We start from the raw sequence: 23,016 nt of genomic DNA, 5'->3' as shown, positions 1-23,016 counted from the left end.
TTAGATTCACTATTGTCAGTGCACAAAGTGCTAAGACAATAAAATGCAGTGTAACATGCAACCAGAAGAATATGAATAACAGCACACGTACAAATATAAATATATATTATAAGGTATATATAATACAAATAATAATAAGAAACTAATAATCCAGTCAAGTCAACTTTATTGTGAGTGCTGCCATGTACATGACATATTAACATATGAAAGAGATGATAAAAGTTAACGAGATTAAAAAAGGGATTGTTTGTTGTTTTTGATGTAAAATAACATTATCTAACAGCAGCTAACATGAGACAATTTACCCTGACTACCAAGACAGCATTGAAAGAATTTACCTCGGACAGTTACATGGTGTGTTGTATTCATAATAATTTAATAATACTACTAATAAGAATCACTCTATAAACTATTGATATATATATATAATATATTAGATATATATATATATAATATACTATTATATAGATAATATATATAAATATATATAATAATAACAAAACAACAACAACAACAACAACAACAATAATAATAATAGTTTGTTTCCGGGACGACCCTTCGTCCCCTGCTTTTATTTTGAAGGTGTCCCGGAAGCGCCCCGCGGTCGGTGATCGGTGACCTGACACGGTGTTCGGTGTTCTGTCAGAGAAGAAGCTCCGCGGTGGGATTTCACGGAAGATGCTGAAGAAACGGGAGCTGTTGGTAAGTTTCACACTAACACACTTTCCTCTGACACTCACGGCTCGGTAACACCGAATCCGCCTCACCGCTCACCGGACAAACGCGGATTGAATCACCGGGAGACCGGGAGAGCGCAGCCGGCCTCGCGGAGCTTCAGGCGGCGGGTTTGTTTGGTTAGTTCAGCTCCGAGAGCCGCTGTTAGCCTGCTGCTGTCACCGGGAGGGAGAGGAGGAGGAGGGGGCCGGCGTTAGCTGGGGAGGCTGACACGGCGGAGGTGGACGGGGGAGGTCGTGCGGCTGAACGGGGTCAGATGTTCGGTGTGTCGGTTCTGCTGGATCGAACCGAACCGGAGAGCTAGCCGGGGGTGGAAGCTAGGTAGCTAGCTAGCTGCGGCTAACATGAACGAGCGTGTGTGTGTGTGTGTGTGTGTGTGTGTGTGTGTGTGTGCGCGCGCGCGCGCGCTTGTGTTTAACACAACCTGGAACTACACACAAACACACACACAGGTGAAGATGCTCCAGCTTATTTTGTTACGTCAAGAGTCAAGACTGTCTAAAACTGGACGTAGTCTCCGTGACGTCCCCGCAGACTGTCTAAAACTGGACGTAGTCTCTGTGACGTTCCTGCAGACTGTCTAAAACCTGGACGTAGTCTCCGTGATGACACCCTTAATGTCTTAATGTAACTTGAAGGGGGACTCTTCAGTACAGCTGTAATTAGCTTTAACTTGGGAGGCTCCTGAAGATAAAACAGAATTGTGGATTTAGTCGAACAGTAAACTTCAGTGTGTAAACACACAAACACACACAGGTTACATAACGTGTCATATCCTGTTACTTTTGTTTACGTATCAACATTTAAATGTCAGTAAACAAATTTTCTACTGAAGATGGAAACACAGCAGCAGCTGATCTCACTGACTAGTCCAGCAGCAGTCAGTCCAGCTCGGCGTCTGTCTTTCAGCCTTTTATTTCACCAAGCTCTCACCAACCACTAAAAGTCAGTCCCACATTTACTCTTGTCCGGCGGCTTCTTGCTCGCTCACTCTCTCCTTTTCTCTTCTCAGCTGCGTCAGCACAGATTTGACGCTGAAGGCTGATGTGAGTGTGAAAACAGTCAAACTGGTTCTGCTGGCGGCCCGGTGGTCACCGTGTATCCACAGATCACCCGATCCAGGTCTAGGTTTCTGGATTAAAACATCAGTGTGACTCTGATGTGAACCAGAAACCTGTAAGAGGATCTCTGTGGGGATTAGAACTGAACACCACTGCTGCAGGTTCAACGTCTACCTGAACACGGCCGGACCAAACAGAACCTCTGAACCAGCAGAGTCCAGGTTTTAGACAGTCTACGAGGACGTCACAGAGTCTACGTCCAAGTTTTAGACAGTCTGCGGGGACGTCTCGGAGACTACGTCCAGGTTTTAGACAGTCTGCAGGGACGTCACGGAGACTACGTCCAGGTTTTAGACACTTTTAGTTGCCCTTGTCCTTGTCCTCGTTGGTTGCCGTTGCTCGGTCAGATTATCCTCACACAGACAGTCAGGACAGTCTTTAGCTTGTCTTTTAAAGACGGCACATTCTTGGGACGTCCTCTATCGTCAGGCGGTTTGTCCCTGAGTGGACTCGTGATAATGTAGTAAGTCCGTCCTGAAGCAGACAATCACAGCAGTGTGGACAGCAGCTCTGCTTTCAGCCGATCCACATTTCAGAATTAAGTTAAACGTTAGACGGTGACTGGCTTCCCGCCATAACGCTATCTGCCGGTGTCCGTTTCCTGGCGGGCCGGTTGTAGGTCTGCAGCCGCCTCTCACTTTTTATCATGTCAGGGTGGAACTGTGTCAGAATAATGAGGAGCAAAGGTTCATGCAAAGCAGGGGCAGTTACTGAAAATCAGTTCATTCATGTTTATTCATTTGCAGAACTTTGAGAGCAGAACTGGATCACAGCATCCTCCGAGCATCTTCATTTACTCCAAATATGATGCGACTAAAAGCCTGGTTGCCTGGCAACCACTTTAAAAAGTTGAGCCTGCTGACCCTGATCCAATGTGTCGGCCCACGAATGTGCTGAACGGTGTGAACATGGTTCTGGTGGAAAGTCCAGAAGGACTGCAGGGTCCCGCTGAGTGGGTGTTAGCTCATGTTAGCTCCGTTTGTTAGCTGCTGTTAGCTCATGTTAGCTCTATTTGTTCGCTGCTGTTAGCTCATGTTAGCTCTATTTGTTAGCTGCTGTTAGCTCATGTTAGCTCCATTTGTTAGCTGCTGTTAGCTCCGTTTGTTAGCTCATGTTAGCTAATGTTAGCTTTGATTTGTAGCTGCTGTTAGCTCCGTTTGTTAGCTGCTGATAGCTCATGTTAGCTCAGTCTGTTAGCTGCTGATAGCTCATGTTAGCTCCATTTGTTAGCTGCTGTTAGCTCATGTTAGCTCAGTCTGTTAGCTGCTGTTAGCTCATGTTAGCTCAGTCTGTTAGCTGCTGTTAGCTGCTGTTAGCTCAGTCTGTTAGCTGCTGTTAGCTGCTGTTAGCTCAGTCTGTTAGCTGCTGTTAGCTGCTGTTAGCTCAGTCTGTCAGCTCCCTGTGAATGTGCTGAACGCTGTGAACATGGTGTGTGTGGTGGTTTTGGGTGGAGGGTCCAGAAGGACTGCAGGGACCTGAGTGTTAGCAGACGTAGGTACATCCATCAGCCTGACCTGAGCTCAGGAGGAAGCAGCAGGGTGTGAAAGAGAAACTCACAAGTAGGTCATCATGGAGTGGAGAGGGAGGAGAGTGTGAACTCCACCACCTTCACACATCTGTCCTTCCCCCTCCACCTCCTCCTCCATCCTGGCAGGTATACAACAAGAGCAAACACACCACGCTCGGCCAGCCGGCACATCTCAGGATCGAATGACACCATGTTTGATGTGATTCACATCCTGGTCCTGGTCTCTGAGACGTCCCCGCAGACTGTCTAAAACCTGGACGTAGTCTCTGAGACGTCCCCACGGACTGTCTAAAACCAGTCCTGGACTTGATCCTGAGACGTTGAGGTGTGGACTCAGGTGTAGAAACTGAAGCTGTAAAGTCATGGCTGCTCCCTGTGATAAGACAGTTGGCGTGTGTCTATGTCCAAAGTCCACCTGGTCTGATGAGGTGAGTCTTTGGACTTGAAGACAAGAGGGCGTCCCTGCAGGGATCTGTCAGTCGACCCGTTAATAGAGTTTGATCTAATTAGAACAGCTGCGAGTTCTGATGAAGTCTGCTGGTTCTAACGAGGACAGGTCGACGCTGAGTCGTGTCCTTTCAGTCAGTTTGTTTGTTCGTGTTTTCAAGTCAATACGCATCCGTCAAATGAGGCTCGACTGTGTGAGGACGGACACGAGATGACCCATCAGCCACCTGCAAACACCTGCAAACACCTGAGCACTGTGGGACTGTTTAATCACACTCAGAGTGTAATCCCATCTGTTAGCTCTGTTCTTTCTATTAGCCTTTAGCTCCATTAGCTCCATGAGTTCTGTTAGCTTCCTTCCTTCACGTCCTCTTCACTCTCTTCTCCTCTGCCATTATGTTCATAGCGGCTGCTGACTGCTGGACCTGTGAACCTCTTCTTCTTCTTCTTCTTCTTCTTCTTCTTCTTCTCCCCGATGGTCCAAAACTCCTGTGGTACAAACACTAACACTCCCCCTGTGCTCTGAGCTCACAGTCTGGGCAGCCCGGCTAACAAACTGAGCTAACATGAGCTAACAAACTGAGCTAATAAACTGAGTTAACATGAGCTAACAAACTGAGCTAACAGCAGCTAACAGACTGAGCTAACATGAGCTAACAGCAGCTAACAGACTGAGCTAACATGAGCTAACAGCAGCTACAGCTGTCAGCAGTTCACTTCACCTCTCTGCGCTAACGGTTGTTTGCTGCTAAAACATCAATCCAGCTTTGAACTCTGTGCAGCTGTCCTCCTGTCCTGAAGGGGGCAGTCCAGGAGTCCTGAAGCATCAGGTGGAGGTGGGTCAGCTGGGTTTAAGCTGCAGTCATCCTAATCACAGACAATCCTCTCAGCCTCATGAGGCCGTCCTGCTCCTCTGAGTCCAAGACCAGACGGAGGTCTGCTCGAAGGAACGGAGGCAGCAGACTCTGCTTTCATTCATGTGGTCAGATGTTGGCTGAAGTGTGCACAGAGCAGAGTGGATGGTGCATGTAGCTGATCACAGGTGAGTGTTCCACCTGAGGAGATCTCCTGCTGTGCGGCGCTGTCCGAGGTAACTGTATTTCTCTGATACTTTGTTGCTCAACATGAGGCGCTTTTACGTCCTCGAGAGGTCGCGGCGTTTAAAGTCACGTGCTCACGTTCTTTTGTATCGTAGTTACATTATCTCACTGTGTCCATCTTCAGATGTGATGAGCTTTATACCTGAACAGCTACTGGTCTCAGCTCTATACTGTGGTCCGTACTGGACCTGAACTCTCCTCCTCCACCTCCTCCTCCTCCCTCCTCAGAGTCTTGCTACAGTCCAGAGCGTTGTTCCTAAAGCATTTGGTCTCAGTATCCTGATACGCGTCACGCGAGCTCGGATGTAACGAGGTGAAATGTTTGAAAAGCTGCAGTCGTGGCTCCAAACAGGAGCATGGTGGTGCTTTGAGAGGCCGTGTGAAGCGCTCTGAAACAAGAAGTCCGACTCGGACACGAGATAAACCGAGCGAGGACACAGCTCACGGTGTTTGTTCAGTTCAGTGTTTGAAATCAGAAATGTTCATTGTGACACGGTCCTGATTTGATCCGTTTGTATCCGTCAGATCTGATTGGCCTTCGCGGTGTGACGTCACATCAGGTTGAGTTTCTCCAAAAGTTGTTTGAGCGTCTCGGCTGAAACAGAAAACTGATGTGAGCGCGTGAATCGGCTCGCTCTGTCGTGATGCCGTCACGTACTCGACGTCTGATTCTGCTGCAGGTGACGTTTGGACCTTTGAGTTTCATGTTTTGTGTTTCAGCCTGAAGCAGCTCGTGTTGTTCAGCTGTCCGTTTACTTTCTGCTCCATCGCTTTGTTTATTCATCACATTTAGCCGCCGGGTGGGAACTCTCTCGCTCGCAGCGGGTTGGACCGCCGAGGACTTGGTCAGTTTTCTCTCCTTCAGCCGGCGTCTGTAAAAACATTGGAGGGAGATGAGAAATACCTGAGATTGATTCAGCTGAAGCTGCAGGAGGACAGTGTGACTCTCACAGCCATGATCGCTGAGCGTTCACAAGCTCAGGTCTAAACCTCGCTGTTTTAGAGGTCATGTGACCTCAGGCTTTTCACAGGTCACGTCCAGACTCGCACGTTGGACTTGAACCTGTCCTGTAGAGCTCTTCGTCCTCTTCTTTGTGTGTTTCTACACCTTGCAGTCTTCTTCTTTGTTTCCTGCTGTCAGGATCCTCCACCCTCTGTGGACTCCGTCCACGAATCATCAAACACATGACGGGAAGCCTGTGATGGTGGAAGTGTTTGACACCAGAGCGGCTCTTTAACTTCAATCTGACAGGAAGTGAAACTTAACTTGTGGAGAGTCTGCCCTGAGACTAAAAGGTGAACTCACCTGTTCAGACGAGATTAACATACGCAGAAATAAGAGTGTGGACACTTCGATTGACAGGTGGGTGTCGTCACAGAGACTACGTCCAGGTTTTAGACAGTCTGCGGGGACGTCACGGAGACTACGTCCAGGTTTTAGACAGTCTGCGGTCACAGAGACCTTTTCTACTGTCAGTGGGTCAAACGTGTTTATGACAGGAGTAAACATTAACCCAACTCTGCCTGCAGTATCAACTGTCCACACACACTCGCACACTCTCTTGGTATCAGCAGTCATTACAGTAATCGGATTACTTCAGACTAACGTGGAACAAGAGGAGAGTTGTTGATCGTCATGACGATGAAGACGTGTCAGTACTTCCTGTTTACTTCAGATCAGCTGTTTGTTGGTGTGATGTCATTAATTATTAAAAACATGTCTCCTCGTCTGTCTCATTCTCAAACCTCATTCAAGAAGCAGCTTCTGCTGTTTGACCGGCGCCGATCGCCACCCGACTGGACCAGAACCAGGTCCACATGTGGTGTTAGCTGCAATGCAAAGCGGTGGCGGTGTAACGCACACTCACCTCCACCTGTCTGAAGGAGTTCAGCTAACGTTCCCGTCCTGCATGTCCTCGCTGTTCCTGCCGGTCCGGTCCGGTCCGGTTCACTAAAGTCTGTGTGTGTGTTTGTGTTGCAGCTTTCCGAGAGACAACCCTCCAGTGAAGATGAGACCATGGTCCCAGTACTAACCTCGAGAAAAGCCAGCGAACTCCCCGTCAACGAAGTAGCGTGTATCCTGCAGGTACGGCTGTAATCTGATTACTGTAACACGGCCACATTCAGTGTCTTGGCAGACGTTACCATGTCTACGTTACCACGTTGTTCCGACAGGCCGACCTGCAGTTGGGTCTGACCCAGGAGGAGGTGAGCAGGAGGAGAGCCTACCACGGCTGGAACGAGTTCGACATCAGCGAAGAGGAGCCGCTATGGAAGAAGTACATCTCCCAGGTGAGTCGCCACGGTTACAACGAGGGCGCAGGTGACCACGTCCAGAGAGAGGAGGTCCTCTCAGTCAGTCTGTGGTCATGTGACGTCCTTTATCGTGTTTTTACGGACACGTAATGAGTTGTTCAAATGTCGTGTTTCTTTTCTAATGTCGTTTTGCTGCGTCATGCTGAAACTGTTCCAGTGTTCCCGCATGGTTGGGAGAAGTTGCTCTCAGAGGATGTTTTGGTGTCTTTCTTCATTCGTGGCGTGAGCTCACTCCCCTGGCTGAGAAGAAGTCACACACATGAACAGTTTCAGGACCGATGGTAACGCCCCAAACAAACGGAAAGACAAAATAACTTTCAGCTTCCTCTCAGTCTGCCCCTGATGTTTCTCCTGAAGTGGCTTCTTTGCTGCTTCTTGACACCAGGCCTCAGCTCTGCACTGGTGCTGCCCGATCCTGCAGCTGAATGGACTTCAGGAGACGGTCCTGGCACTTGCTGGACTTTGTTCTCCCCAACAACTGAACCTCTCTCCTTGAAGTTCTTGATGATCCGATAAACGGTTGATTTGGGTGTAATCTTACCAAAGCAACAATGATTTCAAGCTTCCAGTCTGTTATTTTAACTCCATCGGCGTGACAGAGAGATCGCTCACCTGTGCTGACGAACAGGATGTCAGCTGGTTTTGTGGCGGGGCTGATGTGCAGTGGAAAGTTTGTTTGCATGACCTTGAGATGAATCACAGCTCGTCTGATCAGTGTTTGCAAACTGCCGTCTAAAAACTGAGGCAGCAGATTTTGTCAGAATTAATATTTGTGTCATTCTCAAAACTTTAGGCCACGACCCAGTTCACTTTAAACTGATGATGTGTTTATTTTGGAACGTTCTATCAACGCTACGGAAACACTATGTAACCGTTAAGTATGATAAGGTTGTCTGAGTGTTAGTTATTGGTTGGTATTTGGTTGAAGGTGACGGTGTAGAGACAAAACAGGCTGACTGTTTGTTTATTTTTGTTGACTTAGAGTTTCCTGTGCTGTGAAACCAGTCTGACAGTCCACTGTGGACAAATGTTTGTCCTCACTCTGACAGTCCACTGTGGACAAATGTTTGTCCTCACTTCTTCTTCGTCTTCTTCCTCCCGGTTGTCCACGCCTGTGGTGCAAACACTAAATATGATCCAGTTTCACCAGAATCAGTGAAATAGTTGGTGGTGTGTGACTTCGTGCCGTAAAGCGTTACGTACTTCTTTATTGTGTTATTATCTTTGAATGTAAACATGCTTAAATTTGGTGTTTAGATTAAGAAAGTGCTGAACAAAGTGATTCTGGTGTTTTCTCTTTTTAACGCGTGCGTCGACACATTCAGTCACCTTTTAATAAAAACAGTTTACGGTGCAGAAAAAAGGACAAACCAGCAGAGACGAAGACGACGCCTCAGTCTGGATCTGAACCCAGGATGCTGTTTAACGTGTTCTCATGATGATCGTGTCCTGATACATTAGCAGCCAGTCAAAGGACACACTCGACTCCTTCTCAGTCAAATTATGTGATTCAATGATGGACTCAGCCTGAGGGAGCTTTGTCGCCCGTCTCTTCTGTCCATGTGAACTCTGACAAGGACAGAAAGTGCCGGAGGAAAAAGAGGAAGGATGGAGGAGAGGCTGGAGAAGAGGATGGAGGAGAGGGTGGAGGAGAGGATGGAGGAGAGGATGGAGGAGAGGCTTGAAGAGAGGATGGAGGAGAGGCTGGAGGAGAGGATGGTGGAGAGGCTTGAGGAGAGGCTTGAGGAGAGGCTGGAGGAGAGGCTTGAGGAGAGGATGGAGGAGAGGCTGGAGGAGAGGATGGAGGAGAGGCTTGAAGAGAGGATGGAGGAGAGGATGGTGGAGAGGATGGAGGAGAGGCTGGAGGAGAGGATGGAGGAGAGGCTTGAAGAGAGGCTTGAGGAGAGGCTTGAGGAGAGGCTTGAGGAGAGGCTGGAGGAGAGGATGGAGGAGAGGCTGGAGGAGAGGATGGAGGAGAAGCTTGAAGAGAGGCTTGAGGAGAGGCTGGAGGAGAGGCTTGAAGAGAGGATGGAGGAGAGGCTTGAGGAGAGGCTTGAAGAGAGGCTGGAGGAGAGGCTTGAGGAGAAGCTTGAAGAGAGGCTTGAAGAGAGGCTGGAGGAGAGGCTGGGAGAGGCTTGAGAGAGATGGAGGAGAGGGCTGGAGGAGAGGATGAGGAGAAGCTTGAAGAGAGGCTTGAAGAGAGGCTGGAGGAGAGGCTGGAGGAGAGGATGGTGGAGAGGCTGGAGGAGAGGCCTTTTGTGAGCAGCGACAGAACAGATAAAGTTAAATATAGAAATCCAGCAAAGGAGGAAAGGAAGTGAGGACGAGCAGGAGGCAGGAGAGGGAAGTTGTTTTGCTGATATTTAGCGTTTCATGATTGATGCACTAACTCTGCGATCACGATCACCTGTTACCAATGAACCCTTCCCAGCTCGTTACACTGACACAAAGATCCAGCAGTGAAGAGTTAAAGTTTTTGCTGCCGCTTCGTTCAGTCACGTCATTGATGTGGAAACCGGGTCATTTGGACGCCGGTGCTCAAAATAGAGCTGGAACTGTCGGCCCGCTTCACTCAATGACTCCGCCTGTTCTCTATGGATGACTGACATCAGCTACATCACAGCCAGCACACACACACGTTTGTGCTTCTGTCTTTATGGGGACCCTCGTTAACGGATGTGCCTGTGAAGCTGAATGAATATTTTATCCTTGATCTAAACATGTAGTCTTCATTTGAAGAGAGGTCTGTGCACGAGGCTGACGCTTGATTCAACATGTTTATACATCACGGCAAACTCACTTGTGTTTGTGCTTCTATCAGAACGGGGACCCTGATTCAGAGAGCCCAGACCAAGGACCCACCTGTCAATCAAAGCGTCCACACTCTTAATTCTGCATAACTTTGAGCCTAAATATAAGTAGAGCTAGGGTTGCAAATTTCTAGGAAATTTCAAAGTTGGAAACTTTCCATGGGAATTAACAGAAATTTATCAAATCAAATCAGATTTTATTTGTACAGCCCAAAGTCACAAAGTCCATTTTCCTCTGAGGCTTTACAATCTGTACAGGGAGTGACACCCTCTGTCCTTAGACCCTCGGTTCCAGTGAGGAAAAACTTGCCCACAAAAACCTTTAACAGGGAAAAAAGGTGGAAGAAACCTCAGGAAGAGCCACAGAGGAGGGATCCCTCTCCCAGGACGGACAGACGTGCAATAGATGTCACGTGTACAGAACAAATCAACACAAACATATTGTACAATTACAATGACTGATAAAATGACAATGAATTACAATGAATGATAAAATGACAATGAATTACAATGACGACCTGCTGGACGACAGAGACTGACAGACCTGGGACTGACCTGAGGCAGCACTAACTTCAGATACTTTATGGGAATAATCTGGGAATTTACAAACTTGAAGGTCGACCCTGTAACAGGGAACTTAAATATAGTTGGGGAAAATATATTTTAGCATAATCTTGACTAAAGCCTAACAATTGGGAACTAACAATTCCCATTAATTTCCACAATTCCAATGGAAAGTATTCCATAAATTCTCCATCTTAACTTCCCATGGAAAGTTTCTGGAAACTTACCAGGAATTTTTCGGCCTAGTTTTCGACTCACTGACGTGGGATCTTTTTTGTCGTCCTCTCTGCAGTTCAAAGATCCTCTCATCCTGCTGCTGCTGGCATCAGCCGTCATCAGCGTCCTCATGCACCAGTTCGATGACGCCATCAGCATCACTGTGGTACGACACACACACACACACACACACACACACACACACACACACAGTGTTTCTTGACTTCTGTTTTTCCTGCAGTTCTTGTAAAGTTATTATTAGAAATCTCATTTTACGGCAGCGTCAGCAGCAGAAGGTTCATGCAGACTCACAGCTGGTGTCGGCCTGTCAGATGTTACATCATATAAAACAGCTTTTGGGTCCTCGTGGAGGAAATGCTGAATAATTACACAGATAATTAACAAAGAAAATATCTGATATTAAAATACACAAACAAAGATAAAACATGATATATCTGCTGCCAAATGATGTAAAGTTTGTTTACACAGATTTTATTACAACATAACAAAGATATTATGATGACGAGGGAAAGAATTCGACATATTCAATTAGACAGAAAAACACAAAGTTTGTAACAATCAAAGAAAGAGAAATAAATGTAACACAGATATAAACACGTACGTGTGGACAAGTGAACAGAAACATCAGTCAAATAAAATAAAGGTCTGCCAGTGGAAAGGCAGCACGATCACGCAGAGACACAAACCGTCCCGTGGCGTCTTCAGGCGGCGTGTTGGCGCCGCGTATTAAATGACAGGATGTGTGTTTAAGCCTGTTTGTGTGTGTGAGGATCATAAAAACATGGACGGCAACTGAAAAAACGTCACGCCTTGTTTTCATATTTTATTGTTTAACTGGAGTCAAATTCCTCATCAGTGACGACTTTGAATGTATCGTTATTATATTTTGATTATTGATGATCGGCTCGTTTCTGTTTGCTAAGAGAGAGAAAAATAAATGATTTAAAATAAAAATCAAAGAATGAAAAGACAAAGTCACGTTTTAAAAAACATTTACAACTTGTTGAGTTTGTGATAAAATACTTGAAAAACTCTTATTATGATACCAACACAGTGTCTTTAATGTGCAGTAATGTCATTTTTAAGAAGTATTTCATCAATAAGATTTACATATTACAAGAATAAAGTCTAAAATGAATCAGATATTTTTATATTTTATTGTAAAAATGTAAATAAAGAAAACAATCTGTTTATTGTTTATTCGTCGTAGATTCAGTCCTCGGAGATTTAAAGTTCAGCTTTTTAATATTTCAGCTTCTTCCTGTGTTTCTGTTTCAGGCCATCATCATCGTCGTGACAGTCGCCTTCGTCCAGGTGAGTTCACTTTCTCCACGCGTGTCCGTACCTGTTCATGTGTGAACTCTGATCAGCTGACCTGTTTGTCCTCGTGTTCAGGAGTATCGCTCCGAGAAATCTCTGGAAGAGCTCGGCAAGCTCGTGCCTCCAGAATGTCACTGGTAAGATCAGAAGATTCTTCCTCTTCCTCTTCCTCCTCCTCCTCCTCTTCCTCTTCCTCCTCCTCTTCCTCCTGTCCAGGTCATCAGACTGGCCTGGCAGCAGATCCTCCACAGAAACACATTTTATCAAAGTGTAACCCATCAAAGCTTTTAGAGACGACACACACACACACACACACACACACACTGACAGCAGATCGTTTAAATCTTGAACTTTTAAAGTTTGAACAAAAATCGTCATAGTAACATGAAACACTTTGATCTTTTGTCTCACTCCGATCAGAAAATCCTTCAGACGAGCTCCAACCTCGATTTGCACTTCAAATAACACACACACACACACACACACACACACTCTCACACACACTCACACACACTCTCACACTCTCACACACACTCACACACACACTCTCACACACACACACACACACACACACACTCTCTCTGAGTAAGCTGAGAAGACTTCTCGCTGTGGTTGAACAGTTGTAGCTCGGCCTCCTCTTCCTCTCTCTCGTCAGCTTCACTTTCTCGTTAACGTTGAGCGTCCTCTGTGAAATCACAGAGGACGTCTTCTGTCTGACGTCTGTCTGTGGACGGACGGACGGACGGACAGACCGGCTCAGCTGATCTTTGGCTTTGTGTCACGTGACTCTTTGTGATTCGAACTGTCTCTCTGTCTCAGTGTCAGGGAGGGAAACCTGGAGCACCTGCTGGCCAGAGAGCTCGTTCCCGGAGACACCGTCTGTCTGTCAGTGGGCGAGCGAGTCCCGGCGGACCTCCGCCTGTTTGAGGTGCGCTCGCACACACACACACACACACACACACACACACACACACACACGTGTAATGCACACCGATGTTTCAACATCAGCTGGGACGTGTTACTTTTATTTGTCCAGTGCAGAGTTACTGTGGCTGTTTCTAGGAACACAGTCAGTGTTGTTCTTGGATTCACTGACGTGGAACAGACACAGAAACATAAATCCTCAGCACACAGCAGGTCAGCGCGAGGCGAGCGCACAACGACTCAGCACTGTGAGAATTTAAACACGCTGAGTCACACCCAAACGTTTAGTTTGTCATGAGCAGACATGCAAAATTAAACAAATAAAAAACATTTCAGCAGATTAATTTGCAGTCCATGAGCTCACATGTGTCTTCAACAGTCTCTGTGTGCTCTGGGCTCTAAAGTGTGGTCCAGGTACAGAAATCACCTGTGCAGGTAGGGGGCGTGGCCTCAGCAGCCCTGCAGGAAGCAGTGTGCTATGAGCATGTGACTGAGGAAGAGCAGATATTCAAGTGGACCTGCAGGAAATCTGGTTGTTTTAGTCAAGATGATAATAAAATATATTTTCATTAACTATAATTAACTTCACTGGGGCCGACCTTCAATGTTGTAAATTCCCGGTTTATTCTTGTGGAAAGTTTCCAACCCTAAATCTGAGTTAACAAAGTCTGGAGGGAAAAACACTTGAAGAGTTTGAAGGACAAACGTGATGGAGCCTGTTTTTTTACAGTCTGTATCTTTGACTCATTGATTTATTTATTCAAGGCTGAGTTCACTGAACAGCTCCGTCATGTGAAGCTGAAGCTGTTGTACCGTGTGTTCACATGGAAGAGAACACACACACACGTCTACATTTAAAGTCTGTGTCTCCGTCCTCCACCCTCTCAGTCCACCGACTTGTCCGTGGATGAGTCCAGCCTGACGGGGGAGACCACGCCATGCTCCAAGTACACCTACCACCAGACAGCAACCACCAACGGGGACATCGCCTCCCGCAGCAACATCGCCTTCATGGGGACGCTGGTGCGCTGCGGCAAAGCCAAGGTACCGACTGGACCTGGAACCGGACGCAGACAAACTCAGCCTGGACATAAAACTAACCTCATGTAACACACGTGTACATACATGTTCTGTTTGTGTGGCGTTCCTCAGGGCATCGTCATAGGAACCGGTGAGAACTCGGAGTTCGGGGAGGTGTTCAAGATGATGCAAGCAGAGGAGGTACGTTCACCGAAACAACATCACAACGTTTAATGAACGCTTCACACTGTCGACACCTGCAGCCGCTCAGTCTGCGTGGAGGACAGGTGGAGGACAGGTGGAGGACAGGTGGAGGCTAAATACAGTTTAACCTCTAATAAATTAATAATCAGCTCTTTGTGCCGACAGTAAACATTCAGAATAAAAGTATTTCTTGACATGTTGAGCTCCGTTGTTAAAGTCTTTCCTTCAGTCAGTCATGACTCAGCGTCATGACTGACTGAAGGAAAGCAAAGTCAGCTGTTTGTTGTTGTTGTTTTCTTTATACACAGTTTATCGCGGGGTCTCCGGTATGTCCAGGATTCACGCGTGATCTCGCGTGAATACGGCCGGCTCGCTCCGCTGCCGTTCCACGGCTGATCCGCGTCTGGTGTGAGTTGGAGCCGGGCAAAGTACCGTTCCGCTTCCGTTCCGCGTTCGGTGTGAGTCCCCTGTCACGCCTGTTCACAGTCTGCTCAGTTTGTCTGCTCTGGGCCACCGTACAAACACCTCGCACTGCAGATATAACGGGAGAATTTATAAAGATTATTGTTTTCATACATGCATGAAAACATAGTTATGAATATTAGATTCCATGTTTGTCTTATTCTGAAAATAAATCTCACACACAGCACCTTAAAGAAACTTCAGATAGTTCAGATAAATCATCTTCTATTAACCTTAAATCAAAAATATTCCCAAACTCGTTAAATAAAAAAAATAAACTTTGTGTTGTAACATTATGTTTATCTCTGGTTTTATTTTGGTGGGTTTTCACCTGGTTTCTCTGAATAATTCAGTTTGATTTCATGAAGGTACAGAACACTCGGAGGTCAGAGGTCAGGCTGTAAACCAGATCAAATATAATTATGATAACGACATCAAAGTAAAGACTGTTCTGAGGTCAGATTTAAAGGTGCAGTGTGTGGAGCTTGTCTGCTCTGGGCCACCGTGCAAACACCTCGCACTGCAGATATAACGGGAGAATTTATAAAGATTATTGTTTTCATACATGCATGAAAACATAGTTATGAATATTTGTGTGTGTGTGTGTGTGTGTGTGTGTGTGTGTGTGTGTGTCCTTCAGGCTCCTAAGACTCCGCTGCAGAAGAGCATGGACCTGCTGGGGAAGCAGCTCTCTCTCTACTCATTCGGCATCATCGGTTTGACTCTTTTGCTTTTTTCAGTCACTCGTCAGAGGACAGCGTCCGTCCTCCACGTCCTCTCACGTGTGTGTGTGTGTGTGTGTGTGTGTGTGTGTGTGTTTAGGGGTCATCATGCTCGTGGGCTGGATGCAGGGGAAAGGAGTCATGGACATGTTCACCATCGGCGTCAGGTAGCTGAACGTCACTCCCTGATGTGTGTGTGTTTGGTTAATGATTGACAGCTGTCGGTCTGATGTCACCTCCTCTATCACAGCACACCTGACCTTTGTCATGGTCACATGGTTTATCCAGCAGCAGAGACTCATTCTCCATGTTTGTAGTTCAATAACAAAACAAAAGAGCTTAGCATAAAGACTGGAAGCAGAGGGAAACAGCTAGCCTGGCTCTGTCCAAAGTTCAGAAGTATAAACACACACACACGATCATGAGTCAGAGTTGACTGAACTGAACAGTTTGGTTACTGATCAGTGATCGCCTCTCTCGTCCTTCAGCCTGGCGGTAGCTGCCATCCCAGAGGGTTTACCCATCGTGGTGACGGTGACGCTGGCGCTGGGTGTGATGCGCATGGTGCAGAAAAGAGCCATCGTCAAAAAGCTTCCCATCGTAGAAACACTGGGTGAGTTTCTGCACAGACTAAAACCTGGACATAGTCTCCGTGACGTCCCCGCAGACTGTCTAAAACCTGGACATAGTCTCCGTGACGTCCCCGCAGACTGTCTAAAACCTGGACGTAGTCTCTGTGACGTCCCCGCAGACTGACTATAACCTGGATGTAGTCTCTGAGACGTCCCCGCAGACTGTCTAAAACCTGGACGTAGTCTCCGTGACGGCCTCGCAGACTGACTAAAACCTGGACGTAGTCTCTGTGACGTCCCGCAGACTGTCTAAAACCTGGACGTAGTCTCTGTGACGTCCCCGCAGACTGTCTAAAACCTGGACGTAGTCTCTGAGACGTCCCCGCAGACTGTCTAAAACCTGGACGTAGTCTCCGTGACGTCCCCGCAGACTGTCTAAAACCTGGACGTAGTCTCCGTGACGTCCCCGCAGACTGTCTAAAACCTGGACGTAGTCTCCGTGACGTCCCCGCAGACTGTCTAAAACCTGAACGTAGTCTCCGTGACGTCCCCGCAGACTGTGTAAAACCTGAGTGTGTGTGTTTCTCTCCGTCAGGCTGCTGTAACGTGATCTGTTCAGACAAGACGGGAACTCTGACCAAGAACGAGATGACCGTCACTCAGCTGTTCACGTCAGACGGACTGCACGCTGAGGTCTGAACCCCCCCGACACCACCCACACCTCCACCACACCCAGTCACTCATCATCAGGTTCATTTCTAAAGAATTAGACGACTCACGATACAAACGAGGAGAGACAGTCCGGCGTGCGCCCGCTGAGGAGTGCACGTTGTGATAAATGAGATGGTTCAGAGAACAGAGCGACCCACTTCCTTCATCCTGAAGTCCCAGCGGCCGTCCTGGAGAAATGGGTCAGGTGACGGAGGACCAGCAGACCTCGTCTGGTTTTAGCTCGACAGCTCATTAACTGATAACGTGACATCAGGAGATTGTGTCAAAGTCAGAGAAGGTGGCAGTGAACATACATGTCACATGTTTGAGGAACTTGATCCATCTGTTCTGATCAGCTGACTGATTTGTCCGTTCAGCTGTGGGTCGTTGTTTACCCCTGTCGTCGTCTTGCAGGTGACCGGCGTCGGCTACAACGGAGCGGGTGAAGTTTTACTGGACGGAGAAGTCATCCACGGCTTCTCCTGCCCGTCCATCAGCAAGATCGTGGAGGTGGGTGGACACATTAATTAATAAAACTTTATTTGATGCATCGTGGACGATTATTAAGTGTGTGTGTGTGTGTGTGTGTGTGTGTGTGTGTGTGTTGTCAGGTTGGCTGTGTGTGTAACGACTCAGTCATCAGGAATCACACTCTGCTGGGACGACCGACGGAGGGAGCGCTCATCGCCCTCGCCATGAAGGTAACAACACACAGACCACTGAGACTGTCTAAAACCTGGACGTAGTCTCCGTGACGTCCCCGCAGACTGTCTAAAACCTGGACGTAGTCTTCGTGACGTCCCCGCAGACTGTCTAAAACCTGGACGTAGTCTTCGTGACGTCCCCGCAGACTGTCTGAAAACCTGGACGTAGTCTCTGAGACTCTGTCCTTGTGTCTTCCAGATGGGTCTGGAGAGTCTTCAGCAGGAGTACGTCCGTCTGGAGGAACATCCGTTCACCTCGGAGCAGAAGTGGATGGCTGTTCGCTGCGTTCACCGCACGCTGCAGGTTCAAGAACTCTAAAACTGTTTTTATCACAGACTGATCATGAATAATCATCAGTTAATAATTATAGTAAGTTCTGTTGTGTTGTGTTCAGGATCTCAAACAACTTGAACTAACTCAAAACATGTTCCTTGAAAGTTTGTGAGTTTGAGGTGTGGAAATCAAGGCCTTGAAAGTTTTTAAAAATAGACATAAATAGGCCTGGACAGTATTTGATGTTTAGATGTTTAGATGAGGCGTTCAAACACCTCTCGTTCTCCTCGTCAGGACAAACCTGGAGTTTACTTCATGAAGGGAGCGTACGAGCAGGTGATCCGACACTGCAGCTCCTACAGCAGCCGAGGCAGCGCGCTGTCACTCAACCACCAGCAGAGGGAGCTGTACCAGCAGCAGATCAGCTACATGGGCAGCGCCGGGCTCAGAGGTAAACGCTCTCAGCTCGGTACGATGCTGACTCAGCAGGTTTTGGGTTCATAATATTTAATATTATCTGATAAAACTGATTAAAGAACACAGGTGAGTCCACGCGAGCTCTTTGTCTGACTTAACTCTGTAACAGTGACCTCTAGTGGTTTAACAGGTGCTACTGCAGTCCAGGTTCAGGACATGAAGCCTGAAGCCGCCAAGACACTGAACCTTCATGACGTTTCATTTAGTTATCAAGAAGCTCAGTCCGTCGTGTCGGCCCTGTCCTCGGCGTGCCTGGCTTCATGTCAGCCGTGTAACGTGTCCTCTGTCAACGTGTCCTCTGTCAACGTGTCCTCTGTCAACGTGTCTGTCTCTGCAGTCCTGGCCTTTGCGTCCGGTTCTGAGATGGGGAACCTGACCTTCCTGGGTCTGGTGGGCATGATCGACCCGCCGAGGTCGGGGGTCAGAGAAGCCGTGGGGATCCTCATCAGCTCCGGCGTCGCCATCAAGATGATCACCGGAGACTCTCAGGAGACCGCCGTGTCCATAGGTCAGCACCGTTAGATCAGTGAGGCTCTGGACATGAAGTCCAAACTCCGTCTGTAACCGCCTGTCTGTCTGTCTGTCTGTCTGTCTGTCTGTCTGCCTGTCTGTCTGTCTGTCTGTCTGTCTGCAGCCAGCCGTCTGGGTCTGTACTCTAAAGGCTCCCAGTGTCTGTCCGGAGACGAGGTGGATCAGCTCGACCTGCAGCAGCTTTCACACATCGTGCCCAGAGTGAGAACAACACACACACACACACACACACACTGTAAGTGCTGACCTTTGACCCCGTGACGTCACGCAGATTAGTGACGTGTTCTTCTTCTTCTGTCTCCGCAGATATCCGTGTTCTACAGAGCGAGTCCACGACACAAGCTGAAGATCGTCAAGGTGAGCAGGACGAGCCTTCAGCGATCCTGGGATTCAACCCGGCAACCTGCGGGCCACAAACTGAGCTAACAGCAGCTAAAGAGACCACCTGACTCGTTTGTTGTCTCTCTGCAGTCTCTACAGAACATCGGCGCCGTGGTGGCCATGACAGGTGACGGTGTGAACGACGCCGTGGCTCTGAAGGCCGCCGACATCGGCGTGGCGATGGGCCAGACGGGCACCGACGTCTGCAAGGAGGCAGCCGACATGATCCTGGTGGACGACGACTTCCAGACCATCATGTGAGTGGACGGCGTGGACGGCGTGGACGGCGTGGACGGTGACGACCACAGTCACAGTTTTAAACTCTCTGACTTGTTCTGTGCTTCCAGGTCGGCCATCGAGGAAGGAAAAGGAATTTACAACAACATTAAAAACTTTGTCCGCTTCCAGCTGAGCACGTGAGTGAAAAACACTAATTATTATTCTTCTTCTAAATTAACGAATCGAGTCTGTCCTCTGATCATGTGACTCTTCCTCCCCCTGCTGCTCTCCAGGAGCATTGCAGCTCTGACGCTCATCTCCTTGGCAACGCTGATGAACTTCCCCAACCCGCTGAACGCCATGCAGATCCTGTGGATCAACATCATCATGGACGGACCTCCTGCTCAGAGGTACAGCTGTGTGTGTGTGTGTGTGTGAGTGTGTGTGTGTCAGGAGTGTGTGTTTGTGAGTGTGTGTGAGTGTGTGTGAGTGTGTGTGTGTGTGTGTGTGTGTGTGTGGTGTGTGTGTGTGTGTGTGTGTGTGTCAGGAGTGTGTGTGTGTGACGTAGCGTTGTGTGTTTTGTGCTCAGTTTGGGGGTGGAGCCTGTGGACCGGGACGTGATCAGGAAGCCTCCTCGTAACGTCAGAGACAGCATCATCACTCGCAGCCTGATCGTCAAAGTCCTCGTGTCGGCGCTCATCATCGTCTGCGGGACGCTGTTTGTCTTCTGGAGAGAGGTGAGGCAGGTGGAGGCGGCTGCAGGTGGAGGCGGCTGATGAACGTGTTTGAAAGCAGCGTCTGCTTTGTTCCTTTTGTTAGTCACATATTTTCATGATCTTATTGTGACGTCCAATAAAGTTTAAGTTCTTTAAATTTGATTAATCATCAATAAAACAGACGAAGGTGAAACAGCGACGACGTCTGAACCGAATCTAAAGTTTTATGTCTTTAAGTTAAAGATTAACGAGCTCTGACTTAAAGAAGATCGTCTGATTGGATGGTCGGGGCAGGTGCCGCTCCAATCAGGATGCTCCATGTCTCTGAGAAATGATGAAGTCAGCGACCACAAACCATGAAACTGACAAGAGACACAAACAATATGAAATAATGAAATATTAAAATATTAAAACATAAAATATTAAAATAATAAATAAAGTTAGGTAAGTTCAGGACGGATGTTGAATGTTTGTTTTTGTGTTTCAGTTGCAGGACAACGTGATCACTCCTCGAGACACCACCATGACCTTCACCTGCTTCGTCTTCTTTGACATGTTCAACGCTCTGAGCTCTCGCTCACAGGTAACACACCTGAACACACACCTGAACACACACCTGAGCACACACCTGAACACACACCTGAATACACACCTGAGCACACACCTGAGCACACACCTGAGCACACACCTGAATACACATCTGAGCACACACCTGAGCACACACCTGAGCACACACCTGAATACACACCTGAATACACACCTGAATACACACCTGAACACACGTGAACGCACACCTGAGCGCACACCTGAACACACACCTGAACACACCTGAACACACACCTGAACACACCTGAACGCACACCTGAGCACACACCTGAACACACACCTGAATACACACCTGAACGCACACCTGAATAAACACCTGAACGCACACCTGAATAAACACCTGAACGCACACCTGAGCGCACACCTGAATACACACCTGAACACACGTGAACACACACCTGAACGCACACCTGAATGCACACCTGAACACACACCTGAGCGCACACCTGAACGCACACCTGAATACACACCTGAACACACGTGAACACACACCTGAATAAACACCTGAACGCACACCTGAATGCACACCTGAACGCACACCTGAGCGCACACCTGAACGCACACCTGAATACACACCTGAACACACGTGAACACACACCTGAATAAACACCTGAACGCACACCTGAATACACACCTGAACACACACCTGAATAAACACCTGAACGCACACCTGAATAAACACCTGAACGCACACCTGAACGCACACCTGAACGCACACCTGAACACACACGTGAACACACACCTGAACGCACACCTGAACGCACACCTGAATACACACCTGAACACACGTGAACACACACCTGAATAAACACCTGAACACACACCTGAACGCACCTGAATAAACACCTGAGCACACACCTGAACGCACACCTGAATAAACACCTGAGCACACACCTGAACACACACCTGAACACACACCTGAACACACACCTGAGCACACACCTGAGCACACACCTGAGCACTCTCTGTCTTCTGTCTTCAACTTGTCCTCACACTGATGTTTGTCCTCCTCAGACCCGGATGGTCCATGAGATGGGTCTGTGCAGTAACAGGACGTTCTGTTACGCCGTGCTGGCGTCCATCATGGGTCAGCTCCTCGTCATCTACTTCCCTCCTCTACAGAACATCTTCCAGACGGAGAGCCTGAGCATTCTGGGTAAGAGCGACCGATGGCGAGTTCTGAACGGTTCTGTCGGACCTGAAGCGAGCTCACCTGTTTGTGGCGCCAGGTGTGTTGTAATGTCTTCAACATATCCGTCCTCCTGCAGACCTGCTGTTCCTCGTGACGCTCACCTCCTCGGTGTGCGTGGTGTCCGAGGCCATCAAGACGGTGGAGCGGTGGAGGGGGGTCGAGAAGAGCCCGCCTACCGACAGCTTCCACGAGGTATGACACGCCCCCAGCTTCCCCGACGCTGTCCCGGCCCGACGGAGGAAGACGAGGAGGACGATGATGATGGAGGTGTGATGGGTTTTTTTAGGATCTCACGATGGCACTGACTATTTAAGACTGCAAGGATTTTCCTGTGAGCTCCTCAGGAGGGAGGAGAACCTCTGGTCTGGGACTGGAGGAGGCTCCCGGCCTCGGACGGGGACGGAGGGAGGCGCGTACTGGACTTTAATTAAACTGGGAGGACGAGCCGTGACCCCGCGCTGTGAGCTTGGACCTCGATCCACAGCGGCTGTTCCGCTCGGCCTGGTTGTAGATTTTTGTAGCTTTGGGGGGGAAACCGACCACGGCGTGAAGCGGCTCCGGTTCGCTCGTCGTCCTCTGAAGATTAGAGACGTGTAGAGTTTTTTATTCTGTCGTTTAGAAGGTGTTGACCACTGCTCAGCTCGCTCTTCATGGTCGGATGCGGTAACTTGTTTTGATTCCTCTGTAGGCGAATCACAGCGTGAGGCGACGGACCGCGGCGGCTTCTTTAGACGTTTAAACTCAAAGCTTTAACCGTGTTTGTGGAAGTCTGTCGACAGTTTAAAATCAAGATAAAATGTTTGATTCATATGAAGATCAGTTTTCAATTAAAGTTTTTCAGAGTAATTCTTTTTCTTTCTTTCTTTCATTGATTTTAACGTTGGCGTCCGTAGACTTCCATCCGTCACGTCTGCAGCCATGAAACCGGATCTTTAAACCATCGTCCACGTTGGCGCCGACTCAGAAACACTGAACAGTTTGAAGTTCAACACTAATTATCTCTCCGTAAACACTTTGGGAGCAAATCAACGCTAATTAACTCAAATAAAACTCTAATGAAGTTAAATTTGTACATCGCACAGCGTCCACACTCGAGCCTGTTATTTACTGTATAATAACGTTA

At 48.1% G+C, this 23,016-nt stretch overlaps 1 protein-coding gene across 3 annotated transcripts; it reads left to right on the top strand.

Annotated features, from left to right (window-relative positions):
• The first annotated feature begins 573 nt into the window (after positions 1–573).
• On the top strand, positions 574–22,597 carry atp2c1 (ATPase secretory pathway Ca2+ transporting 1). Of its 3 annotated transcripts, none has more exons than XM_027275388.1 (27): positions 574–702; positions 6,913–7,017; positions 7,107–7,223; positions 10,914–11,003; positions 12,137–12,172; positions 12,254–12,315; positions 12,998–13,106; positions 13,991–14,146; positions 14,255–14,323; positions 15,429–15,504; positions 15,611–15,677; positions 15,999–16,123; positions 16,678–16,775; positions 17,208–17,303; positions 17,405–17,494; positions 17,697–17,801; positions 18,066–18,222; positions 18,586–18,756; positions 18,883–18,980; positions 19,086–19,136; positions 19,251–19,417; positions 19,508–19,576; positions 19,673–19,789; positions 19,969–20,116; positions 20,583–20,678; positions 21,716–21,857; positions 21,970–22,597. In XM_027275388.1, exons 1-27 carry the CDS (start codon positions 679–681, stop codon positions 22,089–22,091), a joined length of 2,763 nt encoding a protein of 920 aa, XP_027131189.1. In that variant the 5' UTR covers positions 574–678; the 3' UTR covers positions 22,092–22,597. The 3 variants fall into 3 exon arrangements, with proteins under 3 accessions (XP_027131189.1, XP_027131191.1, XP_027131190.1); XM_027275390.1 differs by lacking the exon at positions 574–702 and adding an exon at positions 723–854; XM_027275389.1 differs by lacking the exon at positions 574–702 and adding an exon at positions 4,600–4,873.
• Positions 22,598–23,016: the final 419 nt, after the last annotated feature.

Source organism: Larimichthys crocea, unplaced genomic scaffold (assembly GCF_000972845.2).
Source record: "Larimichthys crocea isolate SSNF unplaced genomic scaffold, L_crocea_2.0 scaffold110, whole genome shotgun sequence".
Classification (NCBI taxonomy): domain Eukaryota; kingdom Metazoa; phylum Chordata; class Actinopteri; family Sciaenidae; genus Larimichthys; species Larimichthys crocea.
This window is presented reverse-complemented; position numbering and strand designations above follow the sequence as displayed.

What these genes read in the sequence shown, in the direction of transcription:
- atp2c1 (XM_027275388.1), top strand. Translation starts at nt 679, where the DNA reads ATGCTGAAGAAACGGGAGCTGTTG. An exon ending in TCCCATCGTAGAAACACTGG is followed by an intron (nt 16,124 to 16,677) that starts GTGAGTTTCTGC and finishes TCTCTCCGTCAG; the next exon opens with GCTGCTGTAACGTGATCTGT. An exon ending in TTTCACACATCGTGCCCAGA is followed by an intron (nt 18,981 to 19,085) that starts GTGAGAACAACA and finishes CTGTCTCCGCAG; the next exon opens with ATATCCGTGTTCTACAGAGC.